At 43.4% G+C, this 21908-nt stretch overlaps 1 protein-coding gene across 1 annotated transcript; it reads left to right on the top strand.

Moving 5' to 3' along the window:
- The first annotated feature begins 8436 nt into the window (after positions 1-8436).
- LOC136424014 (cytosolic beta-glucosidase-like) lies at positions 8437-19612 on the top strand. Its single transcript, XM_066412413.1, has 9 exons — positions 8437-8559; positions 8864-8930; positions 9228-9427; positions 10101-10313; positions 10993-11211; positions 12495-12734; positions 13883-14072; positions 17482-17685; positions 18255-19612. Exons 1-9 carry the CDS (start codon positions 8437-8439, stop codon positions 18530-18532), a joined length of 1734 nt encoding a protein of 577 aa, XP_066268510.1. The 3' UTR covers positions 18533-19612.
- The last annotated feature ends 2296 nt before the right edge of the window (positions 19613-21908 follow it).

The raw sequence follows: 21908 nt of genomic DNA, 5'->3' as shown, positions 1-21908 counted from the left end.
TAAAGGCCTAAGCGATTTCAGGGGTAAAACTGGAAATATTCTGGATAAAATAATATATATGAAATTGACATTTACTTCCCCATATTAGCGCATTTGCATCATTATTTCATACTTTGGGCGTTTAATAAGAGCACAGAAACAAGTCGCAAAAGGAGTATCTTTTTTATTGGTACCACCCAATAATCAGCTCAGAATCCAGCCGTAACCGTTTTCTGTCGACAATTTTCGGAAAGTTCCGGCCGCGTGACGTCAAAATGTCCGAGCACATTGAGCCATGACCACGTGATTAATTCTCTGGAAGCTTTCGGGACTTATCGGTCAGAATCGCGCTTGTTCGGAAGATTTGAAATAATGGCTGGCCTCTTTAAAGAAGATTAAGGCATGAATTCCTCACAAAGTGCAACTGACACGCCAAAGCGGTGTCGAAAACGTTTATTTCAGGAGATAATGATGACGTTCTTGTTTGCCACAAGCCGTGTTGCTTTGACGACTGCATGGACATGCACACACATTTACACACAGGCAAACGTGGACACGTACACACACCCACACACACGCATACCCACACACATACACACACACACACACCCACACACACACACACACGCGCACGCGCACACACGCACACACACACACATACACATACATATACATACACACTGAAACACGCTTATGCACGCACACACACACACACGCTCACAAAGAGACGTACACATACATATGATTTGCGAATAACATTTTACGATAAGGCAAATATTTCTGTACAAAATAGTACGAAAATTGTACGAAATAGCTTTGAGAAATGGTACCATTGGCCGTCTGCAATCTATCTGGGAGGTATTTGGGGGTTATGAAAAGTTTAGTACTTTATATTGCTGCTGCCTAGTCCAAAGTCAACGTCAAGTTGCCAATGCAATGAAGTTGTTGGATTCAGAAAACAGTCTCTGGAGAAACATTAACACGTGCTTTTGGGGGTGAGTTCGCGGAAACTCCCAGACTAGACCCTCTTACCTGGGAGGTGAATCAGTATCATCCTCAGACACGCCTATGGAGTAGTTATGCTCCATCGCGCTGCGAATGGCGCGGTTCTGTAGAGAGAGAGACAGGAGGGAATCACTATACACATTTGTAGACACATAGATGACTTTAGTATCTTTTTCTAACAACGGGCATATATAATGTGGCGTCAAGGTGGCGCAGTGGCAGGGCGTTTGCCTCAGAACCCAGAGATCCTGGGTTCGAATCCGGGGTTCCCTGATTTGTCTTGTTGACGTTGTGCCATTGCCATTGAAAAGGCACTTCACACGACTTTGTGTGTTTGTGAGTATGTTTGTCTGTCTGTGTATGTTTGTGTGTGTCTGTGAGCGCGCGCGCGCGCGTGTGTGCGCGTGTGTGTGTGTGTGTGTGTGTGTGTGTGTGTTGATGATTACCCACATCTTTGATGTACTCCCAACGCTGGAACTTATCGTTACCGTCTGCCTTTTGTCCAATGGATAGGGGACCCTCCTTATCGTTAGGATCCGTGATCTGCAGGTAGAGGTCGTCGTCCAGAGCGCTTCTGATGTAGAAGAATTCGTCGGCCTGACAAAGCAACAAATGGCATTAACAATGAGAAGGTTTTACCTAATACGTCCACCGTGTCACTGAGGTATATGTCCAGTATGAAGGTGAAGTGGCAGAAGTTACGATCATTACCGAGTAGTTTTGAGGCTCTCTGGAGTTAGATATGACGTCATATTATGTAAAATTGGTGTCACTAGTCTGTTTATTTCTAGCTCTTCTAACTACTCTCCAAGCAGAGGAACGGGTCCGGCTGATTTTTGGCATGTTTTTGTCGGGCTTTCTATTTTGTCCCTTTTTCTTTATTGTGTGCGGGTTGGCGACATAAAACAGCCAGACCGCAACCTCTGCTTGGAGAGTACTTCTGATCACTTCTCAGTAGACTATTTGAATTTGATGTCACCACTTCAGGGGCACACAAGGGTAAAAACACACAAACACAAGAATCATCACATTAAGTCCAGTACCATCATGATTGTGTTTCTGCTTTGAAAATGTTGGTCCTTACCGCCGGCACATAAGGCACCACATCCCACTGTTGGTTGAAACCGGTCCCTCCTTCCTTACGCTGGTACAGGATCACACTGGTGCCGGGGGCGGTGTTCGACCCCTGGACGTCCAGAACCCACGTTTCCCCCAGGCTGCTCTGAATGGTACCACCTGGACACAGAATGGCACCGCCCGGAACCTGGATAGAATCGTCCGGAAACTTGATGGCACCGTCCGGCTTGAAGTGCCACTTCTGGCCAGGGGCGTAGTTGACACGGCCGTTGATGATTCTGCGTAAGGAATATGAACAGGGAATTTACAACATGGTTTGATAAACCTCCTTGGCTATAGCTATCTATGCAACACAAGCTAATGCCATAGAACTTTTTCACTGTGGGTGTTGCTCGCTATCAAAAAAGATGCTTTAGGTAATTTCAACAAACTTGATAGAAATAGTTATTATCTTCGCCGAGTACTATGGGGTAGATTATGTTTTCGGTTGAGCCAGCTGTTTGGTGGGTCTGTATGTATGTCAAGAGCATAACTCAAGAAACCTCTGATGAATCCTTATGATTTTTGGTAGGTGTGTAGTGGTTGTGCAAAGGAAGGTCAAGTTAAAAAATGGTTCACCTTGCGTTTTTCAACAGTACTGCAGCGGACTTTTAATTTTTGTGCGTTTGTTTGTAGGCTAAAAAAGTGACGGAAACGTTGATGGATCTTCATGATTTTTTGCAGGTGTGTAGATGTTGTAGACACAGAGGTCAAGTTAAAAAATGGTTCTCCTGGCATTCTCCGTCGGTACTGCAGCGGGCTTTGTGTGGATGTGTATTTCTTGTGGACAACATAACTCAAGAAGCTGTTGATGGATCTGTATGATATTTAGTGGATGGGTAGGGTTTACAAAAAGGAAGGTCAAGTTCGATAATGGGCCTTCTAGCGGGTACCTAAGGTACTGCAGCGGAGCTTCAAAATTTAGTGGCATATTTTCTGAAAGTGCTATGGTCATGATATTTGTGTGGTAGATAGTTCATGCCACAAGAAGTAAGTTCTGTAAGTTTGGCCCCCCTAGCGGCTTGTTTAGAACTGCAGTGGGTGTTTTTGTTTTGACATTCGAACACGTATTACTTCAGAAGCGGTGAAGAGATTGTCGTGAAGTTTTGTATGTAGAGTGCTTTACACAATCGATGTCTAATTATAGAAAACAGGAGCTAATCTTCATAATTAGTAAGGATAATTGTAAATCCATTACATTCCATAATGGGGCATGTGATAGTGTTCCCGAAACAGGCCAGCAGAAGGCCTTGCCTAGAAGTATAAATATATTAAACAAATGGGGCAGTCTCACTACAATTCAAGCAGATGTGTGGGTCCGGTTGGTTTTTAAAGTGTTCAGTTTCGGCATTTTTGTCCAACACACGGTTGGAGACATAACGGAAAGGGAACAAAATAGAAAGCCTTACAAAACACCTAAAAACATGTGAATAACCAGCCGGACCCACTCCTCTGCTCAGAGAGTACACTGCGCCAAAACTGCACCACTACTAGGTATTACCTGGCACCGTATGGAAAAGTAACATGTACTATGTCTTGCAAAATGTGTATGATATGGAATAAAGATTTATTCTATTCATATATATTGACTGTACCATTTTATTATAACTTTCAATTTTTTTGATGACCAGTTATAACATATATCAGCACACTATACACATATACTAGTCCTGTTCCACCAAATGATTTTTATCCCTATCTAGACTGGACTCATTCTCCCCCCCCCCCCCCCCCCACCCCCCCATCATAAATTTCAAACGGTATGGTGTATGATCAAGTTTGCAGGGGGTGATAAGCATGTAAATATTAATCACTCTCCACAATAACTTGAATAAGCCTTGATTATTTGGCGAAGATAATGTGTTCGTGGAACTCTAGTTAATTGCATGTTATTAGTAGTGCTTCTTGCAGGCAAGCAACTTAGAGTTATTACTAAGATGGTATAATGTGAACAATTACAAAATACTCACGGCAAACGTTTCCTGAACACTTGTGGCAAAACGTCGCCTTACCCTGCACCGTTGTAAGCATATCCTTCCGACACGTCCAGACGAAAGTCGTCATTCACGCGACTCGTCAGTTCACCAGTCTGAGAAAATATACCAGACATAGAGGCATGTACGGGCATGTACATGTACATGTACGGCATTATGCACATCAATCCCCCCCCCCCCCCCCCGGCACCGGAAATCCACCGCCACAAATTTGTGGCTTCGGGGCCCGGCCGGGACTACATCCCCGACGGGCCCCAGCGCAATTGGGATCAAAGCATTACATTGTACACAGTCTTACCTCTGAGTCGTACTTCCAGAGTTGGTTCGCTAGTCCCTTCGAGTTGAGTTTCTCGACGACCACAGGAGAGCCGGCCTCGTTCCCTTTCGCTTCAAGGACCATTCCTGTCTGCCGGCTCATGATGTAGAAATACCCCTGGGAACGAGAGTGTTAGCAGTCACGTGATGATGAGGAAATGTTGGTGGATTGAAGATGTGTGTGAAATCAATCTTGTAGCATACATCCCATTTCTGCAGTCTCAACATCTACATCTGTAATTTTAACATGAACCAAAAACATAGATTTCCTGTTTACCTTGAAATCCATGGCGGTTTAGAGGTGTACTCGGGCGTATGGTAGACCTTACGGCTGTAACGAACAACAAAAACACATGCTACATTAAAGTCAAGTTGTTGCTGAGGTACAGGCACACAGCTGTTAACAGATTAGAAAATACATGTACCAATAGTAATGGAATTGTAAGTATGTCTGGCTTGCTATTCCAAAATGGATTTATTGCTTAAAAAGTACATCATTCTGTAGAGAACCTGTCCTATCGGGACGTTTCAAAGTATGATACAAAAAACGTAGTCTGTTATCCGCCCCTGTTATCCCCCAGTTGACCCTAACCGCTGTTTACGAAAGTTTGTTGTTTGAACCTTAACTGTGACCCTTCGGCAAGAATCTTCTCAGTAGACTGCACACACGTCACTGGGTAACCCGACACGAGGAAACGATGCCTGGAAAAATACATACAGTGACTAACTTGTCTGTAATGCAATGTATTGTAGTGTATAAAGTTTATATTGAAATACGTGCTTTCCACATATTATTTCACATATTCGGTCGTTGAAATGGTTGAATATTCAAAACTTGAAGGCACATTGTGCGGTGTGTGTGACTCCCTGACACAAATTCTTTTAGTTCTTACTTTTTGATTGAATTTTCTTAAGACATAAAGCCCCTTGTGCCTGCCACACCAATCATGATCATCACAGACTATCCTATCCTAGTCTCTACCAGACTAACTTTTTATTATTTTTTATTATTAAAAGCTGCCAGTCCCGACTTAACTAGGGATACAGAAATATGCCTTGTGTGCTGGACCTGGTTATAACCGGGATAGGGTATTCCCCAGAACAAAACAGCTTTGCGTGCGTGTAGCGCGCGAAGCCGGGAAGTTAGGGGAGTTAGCGCCGCCGGGTGTTTCGCGGGTTTCGTGAGGGAGGTCAGGGGTCAAACATTTTTGATTTTTACTTCGCTAAAAAACCTGGCAGCTTAAGGGTTAAACAACAGAAAAATATACAGGACATGGAGATGGTGCACACTAGCTATCGCTAATATTAAACATCATCTCTGGAAATTAACATTACAACTTACATAGATACAATAACAATAAGAAACAGCAATTTGGGTCGTCCAATACAAACTAACTAACAAACAAACAATCAATATAATAACACACCTGTACTATGTTTCAAAACGTTTGCTTGTAGCGATGAAGTCCTGTGTCAAGCCCAAAATTTTACAATTGAAATCAGATGAAACAAAGGATGAACCTCTTAATAATAAATAAATGGATAAGGGCTTGATTAGACAAAGTGTCAAGAGCAAGTATGGGGGCTAATAGGTTCTGAAGGTTGTCGAGAAGGTTTAGTCTGACTGTATATAGGGCAGAACAAAAGATAATGGACAACGCTTTCGCTTTGACATCCACAAGTGCAGGCTGGACTTGTTGCTAAGTTACGTGTAAATAATCCATTTACGGAAGCTATTACCAGACTAACTACACTGGTCATTTTTGCCAGAGGAGCTTGGCCACCATTGGATTTCAGATGTGACCTCCCACGGGATTGACTCTCCAATTATCATAGCCTGCAACTGGGTGCCATCCTATTTCTACCGGGGCTCCTACACTCGCTACCCTACCTTTTTAGGGCAGCGAGTGTAGGAGCCCCGGTGGAAATAGGATGGCACCCGGGCTACAATTATCCACCCCATTTTGTCGAATTCTACCATCTATATCCCAACAGACCTGTATTATATGTTGAAGGCAAAACCTTTCCAATAACATAACTGGCAAAAGTAACGGTAAAACACCGGAGCCAAGGACGAAACCAATTCCTAAATATCTTCCAATGGTTTATTTTCCAGGTTAGCCCAAGCACATGTACAGAAATCGGCGTCACGTGAAAGAAACCCTGTGCCGTGGAAGCGATGGCCCCTGTGTGAGGGAACGGTGGCCTCTGGAAGCCATGCTCCCTCGCGGAAGCTATCGACTCCCGGGAATGCTGTTCACACAAATGGAAGCCATCGCTTATTATACACGGGGTATGCCGCCCCCTTAACTGATTCCCGCCAGTCTGGTCTGTTTTGTCACTGTAGTTCCCCACTTTTTGCTGAGAGCCACCCCCATAATCAGCAATAAAACAGGAAAAAAGGGCAAAACGGCAAAAATCACAACGACACAATAAAATAAAAACATGAACTGGGATGTGATAGATGCGATCGGTTTCTGTAAGGCTTGCAACCACTTTTGACGGTCATTTATATTTTCTGCGACAACAGTCGTTTTTCAAGTGGCTTCACAAGGAAGAAGTTCAGGCATTCAAAAGCTTTCAACTTTGATTTTCAATAGTAGATCAAACATAGAACATCATAACTGTTGTGATTTGGTGACTCATGGATATTTTCTTAGGTATACCTTTGAAAAAAATTAAAACGTCGGACAGGACAAGAGTGGACACAGTATACTGAAAACTAACTCACTTTGCTGCAGCGGGCCCAGAACTCTGCGGCGCTCAAGTTGTGTTTGTGCTTCCGTGAGAGTGGGTGGGTGTTGGCCAAACTCGAATTCTTCTCCCGCTATGATGGTTTCGTTTAACCAATCTCATTTAAAAGAGTTTGGTTATTTTGCTACCCTGCTGACTTAACATTATCCAATCAGCATTCTCCTTACTTCAAGGTACGTTACACGGGGGATCGGATTTGGCCACCATACAGCATAGTGTTTCAATTGCAGGGGGAGATGTTAACCTTACCGTGGACTGACCATCCTTTCCATTTAATTTTCATTTTTATTCCCTTTTTTGGCTGAATTTTACGATCCCTTACCGCCGTAAACTATAAAAAGGCCTGGTGGACCCTACAAAAAATAAACACCAGCGCTCTAAGAAGTCTGCGAATGAGGCTAGTTTATTTTGATTACTCCTTCTAGCGCTATACTTGGAAGAACATAGACCAGAAAAAAATGCACATTAACTGTCCAAAGTAGTCTACAGATAAATGATAGTAAAGTCACTATGTTTGACCCTCCGCTTGCCTGACGCGATGGAAGAAAACAATGTTGTTTTGTGAATTTCACCGACATGAGTGACACGTGACGTTCACGTGATAAACGCATGACCATGCTGTTTTGCCGTGCAAAAATGTACCACCGGTGCGGGGTCGCTAGGTTGTATCAAACCTTCTTAAAGGTAATAATAGTTTTAAACCTCGAATCGAAAGGGATAGTTTGAATATCAAAGAAAGGCTTAACGTCGGCTACTTTTAACAGATAGTAGCTACCGGGTAAGTTTGAAAAACATGATGAAGTACGCGGTGTTGAATTGCATATGAAATACATCATGCATGACGCTTCCATGCAACTTGCTGTTAGTGGTTCAGACGTTTATCCTGTTATGTCGCTGGACACAAACCTATCTATTGCTCATGAGAACTAGCTTTGACAGAATACACCTCGACATGTGAACATGACCCAAACTGGACGATAACTGTTCATGCACGATAACTGGTCATGTTACGTCACGTGCAACTGTAGGAATATAAATGATGCATTGTCCTTACCTGACCTGGCCGGGTCACGGCGTACCAGTCATGGTCCAAAGTTCACCTGCACACCGCCCTCCATTGTGTTGGACCTGAAGCTTGTGAATGACGCAACAAAATCCACGTAAACTGTTACAGCTTATGGAATAGGCGGGCAGTGCATAGTAACTTGGAGTAGCCCCTGTCCGGCAGGAGCTCCGAGGTGCCTGAGGTGCTTCGGCCCGACTGCAGCTCGACATGCCTGAGCCCAGAGTTTCGCTGTTCGTGGGGTCCTTGCTGATCACAGCTGCTGTTCTTCAACTTCTCATAGCTGCGAAGCCTCACTCCAGGATAGGTGGTGTCCTTGGCCACATAGCCTTGGTAAGAGCCCACAGCCGTTACAGATGAGTAAGGTGTACTTAACTACACTCTGACGAACCGTCTCTATTTCTATTTCTAGAATTTCTGTCTAGCTGTAGACCTGTGAGTTTTGATATTGTTGCCTTGCCAGTATCTGAGGTGATCGCTCGCAGTACTTGAAACCGTAGGTTATTTCACATAAACACGCAGTGGTGGACAAGCCGAAGAATTAGCATCATTGGCGTGTTTACAAGTAGTGCATGCGCTAGGTAAAAGGGTTCAAGATGAAAGTCTTTGAAGATGATGTTTATATTTCTGTCCAAAGCCTGAAGATATCTACATTGATGCCAGAGAGTACTCCCAGCATATTCAAGGCAGCTCCAAACCAGTCCGTGAGTTACTGACCACTTACAGCTTTTCACTGTCTCCCTCTTTTCTTCATCTTGCAGCCAACAACTGTAGTAAGAAATGCCGTAACTGTAATGTTGTATACAATCACTTACGATAGAATAAGCTGTTTTCCCTAGTACCTGCTAGAGTTGTGTGTTGTCGCAATGACGTCTACATTTCTGGTCCTTCCCCATATTTTGTATCAATTTATTTCTGTTTGTTTGTTTGTTTGTTTGTTTGTTTTCTTGCTTGTTCGTTTTTGTATATTATCCATTCATCGCTTTGCCTTGTGACCCTAGGTCAGAACTCATCCTACCCCAAAGAACCGTTCATATCCGGGACCGTCCCGTCCGGCTTCCTGTGGGGCACGTCCAAGGCGGCCTACCAGGTGGAGGGCGGGTGGAACACGGGCGGGAAAGGCGAGTCCATCTGGGACCACTGGGCCCACCAGCCCGGCAGAACTCCGCTGGGAGATACCGCATGTGACAGCTACCACAAGGTAATATTGTTTATCTAGCAGTTTTCCCGCCTTTAGTATCTCGCACCTGCGCACTAGGTACCAGAGGCCAAGACCCCGGATGTAGTTTTCTTCTCTGTACAGAAAGTTCTGGAGCTCTGTCAATACAACACGTGAGTTCGTATACGTGTGTGAGTTTGTGATCTTTGCATAGTTTAACAAATATAACAGCTTACCAAATGACTGTTCATCTCCTATTCCTAAAGTTGTCATAACACAGTAACTAGTGGCCTAATCTCGTGCTACGGTGCACACTGCCATTACGCGATGTCATCTAACGTTGTATTTCACATTTCTCCAAACGTGAACGTTTGACGGAAGTATCAAAGGAGCCAAACAACCCTCTGTAAATGTATCCGTATAGTCGGTATAACCGCCCTTCGGCATAACACACCAGCTCCGCAGGTACGCGGCGAGAGAGCAGCTGGTTAAATTACCCAGAACGACCTGCCACGCCTAACCTTTACGCATCTAACTTTAAGCGTTGTTTAACAATTTCTAGTTAGGATGCTCCTACAGTACTTGGTGCCGCGAGTTCCACTCTACGATATGTCTAGGGAAAAACGAAATTTTGAACACCTCAATTCTGGGTTGATAACTTTGAACATTAAAGAGCATAGAACCACGCTAAATGTAACATTACCTTACCCTCTAGTATGCAACCGATGTCCAAATTGGAGCCAACCTGGCCATGACGGCGTACCGGTTCTCCATATCCTGGCCCCGCCTTCTCCCTAACGGCACTTTGGCAGGGGGCGTCAACCAGGCAGGCGTGGACTACTACAACAAGCTCATCGATGACCTGATAGCTCACAAGATGGTGCCTTTTGTCACGATGTACCATTGGGACCTACCACAGGATCTTCAGGTAAGGGCCCTGTCACACTAGTGCGTATATTCAAGTGCGCATGAGTTCCGCAGTAACATTTTTTTGGTCTAAGTCAATTTTCCGTGGAGGAAGTTGTTTCTATTTTGACCCACCGTTGAGCAGTCTAGTTATCAAACCAAAGAAATTACTTCTTCGGCTGCAAACTTAACCTAAACCAAAATCATGTTAATACGCAACTCATGCGGGCTTGTATATACGCACAAGTGTGACAGGGGCTTAACTGTGCTTCCGAACTTTCATCTCCACAAACCATCACTTTATTAGACGTCGTGTTATGATTTCACCTCTCATTCGTTCTTCTTAGCAGTCTCTACGAGGTGGGCTTTTGGGTGGGTGGGCGGGTTATAATGTGCTTTATTTTCCGATGGCTCATGATATGCCAATAAAAAACCCACACAATAAGCCAAAAAGTCCGCCTAGTAAAGCCTGTTAAGGAGGCTAGACCACACTGCAGTGGGGGTAGCTGCAGAATTAGGCCTTCTCGGTCCTCTTGGTCTTCTTACTTGGTAGCAAGGAGGTTAAAAAGTAAATTTAACGTCCTTGTTAGTATCCAGCGGTCCAGTACAAACAGTTCCGTGATGGATCTTGGCACACTTTTATTGTGTAAGTGCTATCCTGTGTCGTTTATTCTCAAGAAAAGTTGTAACATCTATTCCAGACTAAGTACGGTGGATGGACTAATGCGAGCATGGTGGACTATTTCAATGACTACGCCACGCTGTGCTTCCAGAAGTTCGGCGACAGAGTCAAGAGATGGGCCACCTTTAACGAGCCTTGGTCCTTCATCGTGCCGGGTTATGGGTTAGGCGTGTCCCCTCCCCAAATGCTCTTCGGCATGAAAAGACGCCAGTACGAAGTAGCACATGTTGTCATTAAGGTGGGTGACTTTCTTACCTTGTCCGACTGGTACAACGAGCAACAAACACCTACTTTGGGTGCGCACACACCTACTTTGGGTGGGCACACACCCTTATTTTTAGTGCGTTTACACTCTTACTTTGGGTGCGCACACACCTCTACTTCGGGTGCGTCAACAACCCTACTTTGGGTGCGCGTCGCCGTCGACACCCCTACTTTGGTTGACGCGTGTAGGGTTGTGTGCGCACCCTAAGTAGGTATGTGCGCCCCCAAAGTACTTTCTAGCTCAAACCAAGCTTTGCAATGGACAGAGGAAAGTCCAAAGTAGTGATGTAAGGTTGCATTTGTAGTCAGCATCTTTGAGGCAAAGCATGTCTGCTGTGTATAAAGTTTATAGAACAGCACTTGAATACGTATGTGCTTTGGAACTTACTAGTGACTATAAGGGTAACAAAAGTTATGTTTAGTGGTCTGAAAATGTAACAAATTTGAAATTGCTGGAGAGATTTGCAAATTGCAAAATTGAAAGTACCTTTTTTGCATTTAAGATAAAGTTTGGTACATTCAATTTGATGTGTTGTCTTGTCATTGTTGATCAATAACCAAAGGAATATACGTAGTCAAAAGAACATGAAAGTAAACAAAAGGTAATTTTTGCATTATATAGTCGTAAACGTAAAACAATTACTGTATGTTGGTATTATCATACTACAGGAGCCGAAATTACAACCAAAACCACATTTACTATTATTCACATTCAATTTGTTAAAAAGATAGCATCTGATAGTAGCCACTGTGAATTATGAATGCCGCAACAGAACAAATACTATAGTATGGGGCTAACAAATTGATTTGGGGGGGGGGGGGCGAAATCCCTAGCGATTTTGCACCCCTGGGGGTACGAGATCACCAGAGGGGTGCGAAATCGCTAGGGATTTCGCACGGGGGGTGCAAATTCACTAGTGATTTCGAACCGGGGGGTTCAAATTCACGGGGGGTGCGAGATCCCTGTGACACCGGCTCGGTTAGAGACCCTGCCTTTGGACTAGAAGTTAAAACAGCCCTACATGAAAATGTGCTGAAAGACTAAACTTTGTCAGTTGTTTTTTATCGCTAATTTCCGATGATGCGCCCTCCGTTATTCTCAGAATATTTTGTTTTGAACACAATTTGCCAACATATATGAAGGCTGTTAAACATTTGTCAATGCATTTTGTACAGTGGTGTTACCCTCATGGCCTCGAGGTCGTTGTATGTAACTTGGAATCGTGGCAGTATTGTTTCTATCTATCCCATACACAGGCCCATGCTCGTGCCTGGCACACCTACAACCACTCCTTCCGGGCCCAGCAGGGCGGGGAGGTCGGGATCGTCCTCGGGGCTCTGTGGGGCCAGCCCCGGAACACGTCCGACCCGCGAGACGTCCAGGCCGCCGACAACTTTGAGCAGTTCTTCCTGGGCTGGTTTGCCAACCCGATCTACGGTAACGGCGACTACCCCGACGCCATGAAACAGATGATCAATGGAGATAGTGCCGCTGATGTAATAACTAAATTCCTACATTCTCCTTTGTATTTCTTACCGCGTGAAGCGTTTATGTATCTATGTAGTCGGTATAACAACCCTTCGGTGTAAGGGCCCTGACACACTTGTGCGTATCTTCAAGTCCGCGTGAATTGCGCATTAACATTTTTTTGGTTTAAGTAAGGTTTGCGGGGAAAAGGATGTTTTCTGCTTTGACCCACCGTTGTGTGGCCTAGTGATCGAGCCTAAGAAATAACTAATTCGGCTGCAAACTTAATCTAAACCAAAAACATGTTAACGCAACTCATGCGGACTACTTTATGAGAGGTATAAAGGAGGCCATATATATCAGGGCACTCCAGCCGTCACTCAACAGAGGCAGTGGGCGTTATAAACTTCCTGGCACGTTTGACCAATTGCTGACGTCACGTATCCGCAGTGACATGTGTCAATAGAGTCACGTGTCCGTAACTCTCGCGAGTTTACGTTCGGCAATGATTGGTCATTATTGATCCTGAAGAAGGCGACAGTGGTCGTCGAAAATTCGATCCGTGAATACCTTAGTGTTGGAAGAAAGTTTAGCATTGTATTATGCAACTCATGCGGGCTTGTCTATACGCACAAGTACTAGTGTGACAGGGGTTAACAGCTTAATAGGCACGCGGCGCGACAGCAGTTTGCACCTCTAGCTGCAAGTGCTTAGCACATTGAAAACAAACACGACTGCTACATCTGCTTGGAGATTAGGAAAATATATATGTCACTCATTCTTTACTCGTTTCTTTCGCTTCTTTTCATGTAGCCGTGTGGGGTCGTGTGGCGCAACGGCAGAGCGTTCGGCTCTGAACCAAGAGGTCCCGAGTTCGAATCCTGTCGTGTCACCGATCTTGTGACTTTAAACGACTTTCCTCACTCCACCCAGGTGTAAATGGGTACCTGACTTCGTTGGGGAAGATCGTATTGAGGTCACCTGGTGGCGCCGAATGGCAGCCGCCCAGATCTAGACCTTGCGACAAATCAATAAAATGCAAGTGTGGATAGATTAGGTATATGTTGTGTATTATGTGAAACCTGTAAACCCCGCATCAATTCAGCGCTAGAAAGGCTGCCATTGCGGGTAATTTCTGACCAATAAAAAACATTATTATTATTTATTATTTTATCAGCCCCGTCTCCCTGTGTTCACGGAGGCGGAGAAGGCGTACGTGCGAGGCTCGGCGGACTTCGTGGGTCTGAACCAGTACTCCGCCGTCCTGATCTACGCGTCCGACCACACCTTCCCGCTGGACTTCATCTCTCTTGTCATGCCGGACCTGAAGGGAGTCAAGGACACTTCGGATCCCACCTGGCCGCACGGTAAGCAACAATGCACAAGCGATCGTTGCCCAGTTCTGTCAAACTTTATAAGGCCACAGCAAGTAAATTTTATGGATGACATCCTCCGCAGACTCCAAAACTAATGAGAAAAAAAAAACAAGGCAGGCAAAAAAAAACAAGATTCTTATATTTTCAAATTTTGAGATCACAAATCTTGTTAAACAAGAATTGAGGCGACAAAATATGATATCACGACCAACAGGTCTTTTATTCCTGTATTCAACCAATGAGGTTTCATAGATAATATAAAACCTCCATGATTCAACAGTAAACATGTTCTTGTAGATGTGTATACATCTCAATAGACTAACCACAACAAATGCAGAAAAGAGCTTGTTGTACCATCATCTGAAGCAACTACACTGGGTATTCATATGCGATGAAACACCTTGTGTATACATCTCAATTAACTACAACCAAGGACATTATATAATGCAAGGCATATTTGCCGATTTTTGGCATGTTGACCACCGTCGGAGGGCAATGAAATTTTTTTTTTTAGAAATCAGGCGAAAATTAATGAGCGCGCTGATGTCATCCATGAAAATTACTTGCTGTGGCCTAATTCAATAATGCATTTAAAACTGATATGTCCAGGGTGGGGCTGAAGTATATTTAAAACCACGCATCTTGAAATGTATTTCCGTCTACAGTTATTCCATGTAGGAATATTTGCTACTCCTTTGTTGCTAACAGACTGTTTCACACAAATTTGTCCAATCTGCTCTTAAGTCAGATTTACCTACCTTAAAAATGTTGATGTTCATATGTGCTTTATTCTGTCTCTATATGTGCATACCAGTGTCATTTGCTATGTGTTTGATATAGATAAAGAAATAATGATTTGTTTGTTTGTTTATTTTTATTTAACCAGGGGAGTCATATCGCCAGCTGGCGTTTTTCAATGAGCCCTGGGGGGGAAATCCCCAAACAAAGTTGTTTACATAAAATAACAAGTAACAGAACATAATGTGAAGTAAAATTGATATGAAACCAGTGAGAGTAACTTAGATAACATATTAAACAAAACATAATATTACCAAATATGTGCATTGACGTCATATTAAACAAAACATAATATTACCAAATATGTGCATTGACGTCATGTGCTAGTAACAAAATATAATGGAATGAAATGAAATGAAATCAGGTTGAATTTGCATATCAATGTTGACATAATGTGAAATCATATTAATAAATGAGTGAAACCAAAAATGTATTTACATAAGAGATAACCTAAATCTAAACACTAGTGGAGTTCTCTTGTATATATAGTTTTGAAAGCACCGATAGATGTTGCATCTCTTACTTGTAGTGGCAGTGAGTTCCATAGGACCGCGCCAGAGAAAGAGAACGATCTCTTTTTATACTGTAGGCGTGCTTTTGGTAGTTGAAGCCCCCCCTGTGAGCTGAACCGGGTGTTGTGTGTATGGGTATGGGCAGAAGTTGTGAATAGTTGGGACATGTGTGGTGGTGATAGGTCATTTAGTGCTTTGTACATTAAGACGGCCTTGGCTCTTTTGTGGTGCCTCTCTACAGTGGTCCAGCCTAGTAAATTCAGAACGGTTGCGCTGGGAGTGTGGCGGTCGCACCCTAACACTACCCTACCTGCTCTGTTCTGCAACTTCTGGAGTTTATCTAAGCACCCCTTACCTCCCTGGTCCCAGACACTGCTGCAATATTGGATGTGGGGGAGAAACAATGTATTATAGATTACCAGCATAGCTTGCCTGTTCAAGTAAGGACTGAGGCATTTCATAATTCCAATTGTCCGAGCTAATTTCTTAGAGACAAGTAGAAAGTGGTCGTTCCATAATAGGGCATTGTCAATGACAACTCCTAGGTACTTAAACGTGTCGACTTGTTCCAAGTCTGTATTAGCTAGAGTAAGTTGTAAGTGCTGGTCAGGGGCTCTGGGTCTTTGAGAGGCAACCAGCATAGATTTACACTTGGTAGGGTTTAAAGAGAGCTTATTGGCGATAAACCACTGAACTAGCCGGGTAGAGTCTTTCTGGATTGTTTCCTGTATTGTTTGTATTCTATTGTGTGCGAAGTATAAAATGGTATCGTCTGCATACATGGCTACTTTACATGACCGTATGCAGTTAGGCAAATCATTGATATACACAATGAAAAGGAGGGGTCCAAGAATGGACCCCTGTGGAACGCCACAGGTCACATGAGATGTTTCGGACAAAGCTGAGTTGAGACAAGTACGCTGCAACCTCCCAGTTAAGTAAGATGTGAACCATCTACATGACACATCGTCGACACCGTAGGCTTTCAGTTTACTCAACATGATGTCATGGTTTAGGGTATCAAAGGCCCTGGAAAGGTCACAGAAGATCACACCGGTTTTTTGTTTTTTGTCTATTGATTCAATCCAGTCGTCAGTTACAAAATGCAGGGCAGTCTCACAAGAATGGCGCTTTCTGAAGCCTGACTGGCATTGTGAGAGGAGTCGGAACTGGTTAAGGTAGCCGTATAACTGGTTGTGAACAGTCCGTTCTAGTATTTTGGAAATACCAGGCAGGACAGACACTGGGCGATAGTTACTTGGCATGGTCTTGTCCCCTTTCTTGTGGATGGGCATGACTTTGGCCATCTTCCACTTTGCTGGGAACTCTCCTGTGATCAGGGACTTGTTGAAAAGCGTTGTAAGCGATGGGGCAAGGATTTGTGCTCCTGCTTTCAGGAGTCTGTTATCAATACTGTCCATGCCAGTGGCCTTCTTTACATTCAGAGTTGATAACTGTTCAGTGACAGCCTCTACTGTAACTGGTGTGAAACTGAAGGTGCTGTTTGTCTCTTTCACAAACTGTGTTGGTGAAAAGGGTGAGACGGCCCCAGTGAATGTGCTACATAGGTCCTGTATGACTTTATGAAAGAAATCATTGAAAGTTTCAGCCATCCCTTTGTTGTCAGAGATACCCTGCCCTTCGTGTTCCAGGTATGTAACAGTGTTTGATGTCTTGTTTGGTAGTAGTGTACGTATGGCCTTCCAAACCCCAGCCTGGCCCCCTTCTGAACCTTGAATTACTGATTGAGCTGCATGCTCTTTTTTAGCCTGACGGCATAAGTAATTCACGTTGTTTTTCATTGCCTTGTAGTCAGTCATGTCGCTCGGACTACCTGAGCGTTTAGCTTTCTTGTACATGTTGTCTCTGAGTGCAATGAGATCACGCAGGTCGTTAGTGAGCCATGGTGCAGGTATACCTCTTATTTTACATTTTTTCAGTGGGGCATGTGTGTTAGCTACACTAGTAACTAACTCTTCCCAGACCTCAACCTGTTCGTCTATAGTCGGAAAGTTTTCAATGATATGCCATGGTATTTGGGCAAGATCTTCACAGTATCGCTCTTCATGATAATAATGATATTCAAACAGGAGCATCGTCCGGCTTCGCAGCGTCCTACGTGGTCCCGTGGAACATCCGTGAGCAGCTCCGGTACTTCTCGGAGAAATACTCGCACAAAGTCCCGTTCTACATCACGGAGACCGGCATCTCCGAGAAGGAACACTTCCCTCCCAACATGAACGACACCTGGCGACAGTGCTTCTACATGCTGTATGTGGACGAAGCCATCCGAGGTGAACAGTCACGCATTCTAGATTGTTAGAATGAAAGCTCATCCGTGTGTGTTGTACAGTACATATACTTACATAAGTTTTTAGACAGCTATATATCAAAAAGATCAAATCACCGTGCGAATTTTCTGCCGTCTTCACCGAGTAACTTTTTCTAAATTGCTAATGGTTTTGCAGTGAAGTAAAACTTGTTTCCACTTTTTGACTAGTTTTTGTGTCACGAATGTCGATGTGTAATTTACACACACACACACACACACACACACACACACACACACACACGCTCACACACATATATATGCACACACACACACAAGCACACATACGTACACACACACACAGACACACACACACACAGACACACAGACACACACACAGAGACACACACACACACAGACACACACACACGCTCACACACATATATATGTACACACACACACACACAAACACACATTCGCACACACACACACACACACACACACACACACACAGACACAGACACACACACACACACACACACACTCACAGATGTCATAGAAAGTGTCATAAAACTGTTTCTTTTGTCTTTACAGCCATTAAGTTGGACGGCCGTGATGTCCGTGGGTTCTTCGCGTGGACACTGATGGACAACATTGTGTTTGGCTCCGGACACTCTGTCCGTCTAGGGCTGCACTACACCAACTTTTCTGACCCGAACCTCACCCGGACCCCGAAGGCTTCGGCAAAACTGTACCGCGACATTGCGACGTCCGGGGGTTTTCCCGAAGGCGCGCCGCACACCAAACACACCCAGGATTGGTGGAACTGGTGCCACACCAATGCACCGTACAACAACGACACAGAAACATGAGCCGGACACTACCGAGGCCCGCATGAACAGTCCACGGTAGAAAGAAAGCTTTGAGCGGCGAGTATCCCTAGCTAAAAATTGCTTCCAGGTGGTCGGCAGCCCCTGGAAACGCGACGCCTTCTGATTGGCTAAAATAAGGTGGTCTGACTGACACAGTAGACATGCCAATTCTTCCTGCCATGTGGTCATTCTTCCAAGTGTCACGCTAAAGCTTGGACACGATTCTAAGATAGGTCATCTATTTGACAGGGAGACTCAGAGCGTGAAGCTATTTTGGGCCCCGACTGAAACGTCTTGCGACGCATTCGATTCAGACCAGCAGCTTCTAAATGAAAAACAACTACCGGCATGAGCATGAGGGGCGGAGGTAGAAAGGGCGTATGCGTTGTAATCTTCTAAATGTCAAGCAATTACAGCTAATGGTAGGCACATGCAATGATAGAAATATGAGAAGGGGCAAATTTAGCGCTGCTGCAAAAGCTGTTTTGAATTTAAATTTTCCGCTTATACTGAAGTGAAGTGATTGGTCCTCAGGTAACCGACATATTTCGCACCGCAATCATTCGTCAGTAAGACGGTACATTCGCCGTTGTTCTTGGATCAACGGAGCTCGTATACGAAGCACAGATTACACACAGCATAATGTACTTTATAGTTAACGTTTAGGCTTACCGGGAAGAATGCCTTATTACGGGCGTTACTTAATTCAAAGGTGGTCTTTGACATTTTGAGTACATCTATGTTTATCTTAATGTTTATGTCAGTGAAACAACATATGTATACTGATCTTCCTGGAGTCCTTTACATAAATCATCTCCATACCGGTCATTTGGTTTAAATACCAGGGCACAGAAACTCAAAATATACATTAATGGTCTGAAAATGGCCTCCATATCTAATTTGTTTAGAATACATTCAACTACAATATTTGGCATAGTTTTCAGCTTTGCTGCTGGACTAATTCGCAAAATACAATACAATTACATACTTGACTCTTACTAAAATAAGATGCATAATAGTTACTAAAGCTCTCTGCTCGATACATCATCATCAATCCATGGTGATAGTTTGGCCGAAAGTTTTGACACAGATTGGTGACTGTGTGAGAAAGTAATTTAATTATGAGGCATTAAATGGGATAAACTAAATTGGCTTTACTATCAAGCGTGAGGGCACTCTATATATCATGTTATCATTTCCAATTTCAGTGTAGTAAAGACAGTGATTGAAATGTCAGTTACTGTATCATATATTGGATGGCAAATTGATTGGGACAGTGAGCCCACAAGAGGGGTAAACTAACAATAGGTCAGGCAAAGTGTGGAAGATAGCCAGGCCTGCTTACCGCTTGTTACATAAAATCAAGGAGAATGGAATAGAAACTTTACTAAAGTACAGTAACTTTCGTGCGGTAAACTAAAAACTACAAAATGGAAATACGAAACAAATCTTAGATTCTACTTATGTCATGGTCACATTTCCAAACCGTTTGTAACTCTGACTAAAGAGCTACATATGGAAAACACTTTCTACACATGCAGTAACCTAGTCATCGTAGTGGTCGTGGTTTCCCCACCATGCATACAAAGAGAAAAAAAACACACTGGCAACAAAAATACAGTACTTGTAAGAAAGACCAGTACCCAGCCTATGCAACATCCACCTGTGCTTTAGCTCACCAAGAAACAAAAGCCTGACTGTTTAAAAGTAGCCTTCTTCGCAGGCTTCTTGGAGCGCCGGCGTTTAGTTTTTAGGGTGAGCGCTGATTAGCAATTTTTCAGCATGGGCTAAGGTTATTGGAGCGGCGAAACTGCCTGTCTCAGCATAGGAACCTTATCCCATGTTGAAAATCGCAAATCAGCGCTCCCCCCAAACATGTAGTCTCTCAGACTAACTATGCCGGCTACAGGGAGAATGTCTGCCATGGAAGTTTGGCCACCATACATTTTTTTTGCATTGAGAGATGTTAACTTTAGCGTGCACTGACTCTCCTTTCCATTTATTCCCTTTTTTGGCTGAATTTTACGATCCCTTACCGCCGTAAGCTATAAGAAGGCCTGATGGAGGCTACAAAAAATAAACACCAGCGCTCTAAGAAGTCTGCGAAGGAGGCTAGTTTAAAAGGTACTTGAGATCCAAAACACCTCGACGCATCTCTGGTTATTGGATGTGGTGAATGTGGACTCTGCCTTGCCTGACTGTTTACACAACAATTTGAAAGATATTAGACTTCAATTCAAGCAGAGCGACTGACCTTTCAGTTCACAGAATGTGTTGATTGTGATCTTGTAGTCAACCATGTTCAGCATGAATATTTGGCGACTGTTGTTGTCGCCGTATTTTTTCCCCTTTGAAATGAAATTATGATTACCCCAAATTACCTTTAGAATTTCTCATTCCTTGACAACGACTGGAGCTGATCAGTCGAAAATTTAGGAAAGTCCAATTTTTGTGTTGGCAAATTACAGTTCAACTTCAACTGATCCAGAATGACGATGGGCACTTCCTCTTGTCTAGGATGTCAATCGGCATACACGAACTTAGCCATCATAGCGGTCGTGTTGACAGAAACACACGAAAAAGACAGTGGCAATATAAATACATGTACAGTAGGTGTAAGAGAGAAAGAATGTTCTATATATTAGAACCTAACATATGTGACATTCACTTGTATTTTGCCTCACCGAATACAAAGGCCTAACTGTTCTTCTTCTTCTTTGAGGTTGGGCAGCCAACATCAACTTGATGATGAATCTGCTGCTCTTGACTGTTTAGAATGTACTTGACAACTCGCATTCTTGTTGGTGATTGATATATTCCTTCGCGCTACCGGACTGTTTAGAAAACAGCTTCAAAGATACTCGAAAAGCTCCAGAAATTTTTGTTCACGTGAATGTCGTCATTATGGTCTTGTAGTTAACCAATTTCATCACACATTTTTGGCGACTGTTGTTGTCACTATGTATATTCTTTTTTAAAGTTACATTATCGTTACCCCAAAATTACTTCATTTATAATCTATTCTGATGTTTGCAATTGAGGTTGCTCATTTTACCGTGCTTGGTGCCAAACAAGAACAACTGCTTTATGAAAGATAGGTATCATTTGATTAAAAAAAAATACCTGTACACGATTGAAGTCATGATTAAATTCCATATAAATCCATAAACATATCCTTCGATTATGTGATAAAAGATTGGACGCCAGACCAAAAAATGTATATGATATAACAAGGATTTATCTCAATCATTTATAAACAACTTTGCAGTCAGTCAAAATGATTGCATTCAAAAATAAATCAATCTAATTTACATCATCATAGAAGTAAATACGATTCTAATATATCTTAAGATTACAGTACAATGTGTGTGCATAT

The sequence above is a fragment of the Branchiostoma lanceolatum genome, chromosome 18, assembly GCF_035083965.1.
Source record: "Branchiostoma lanceolatum isolate klBraLanc5 chromosome 18, klBraLanc5.hap2, whole genome shotgun sequence".
In the NCBI taxonomy this organism is placed as follows: Eukaryota; Metazoa; Chordata; class Leptocardii; order Amphioxiformes; family Branchiostomatidae; genus Branchiostoma; species Branchiostoma lanceolatum.
Note: the sequence above shows the minus strand (reverse complement) of the source record. Positions and strands in the feature narration are given on the sequence as shown.

Excerpts from the sequence above, each read along its gene's own strand:
- LOC136424014 (XM_066412413.1), top strand. The coding sequence starts at position 8,437 with ATGCCTGAGCCCAGAGTTTCGCTGTTCGTGGGGTCCTTGCTGATCACA. Across the intron at positions 8,560-8,863 it reads TCCTTGGCCACATAGCCTTG|CCTGAAGATATCTACATTGA; the intron begins GTAAGAGCCCAC and ends TTCTGTCCAAAG. Across the intron at positions 14,073-17,481 it reads GGATCCCACCTGGCCGCACG|GAGCATCGTCCGGCTTCGCA; the intron begins GTAAGCAACAAT and ends ATATTCAAACAG.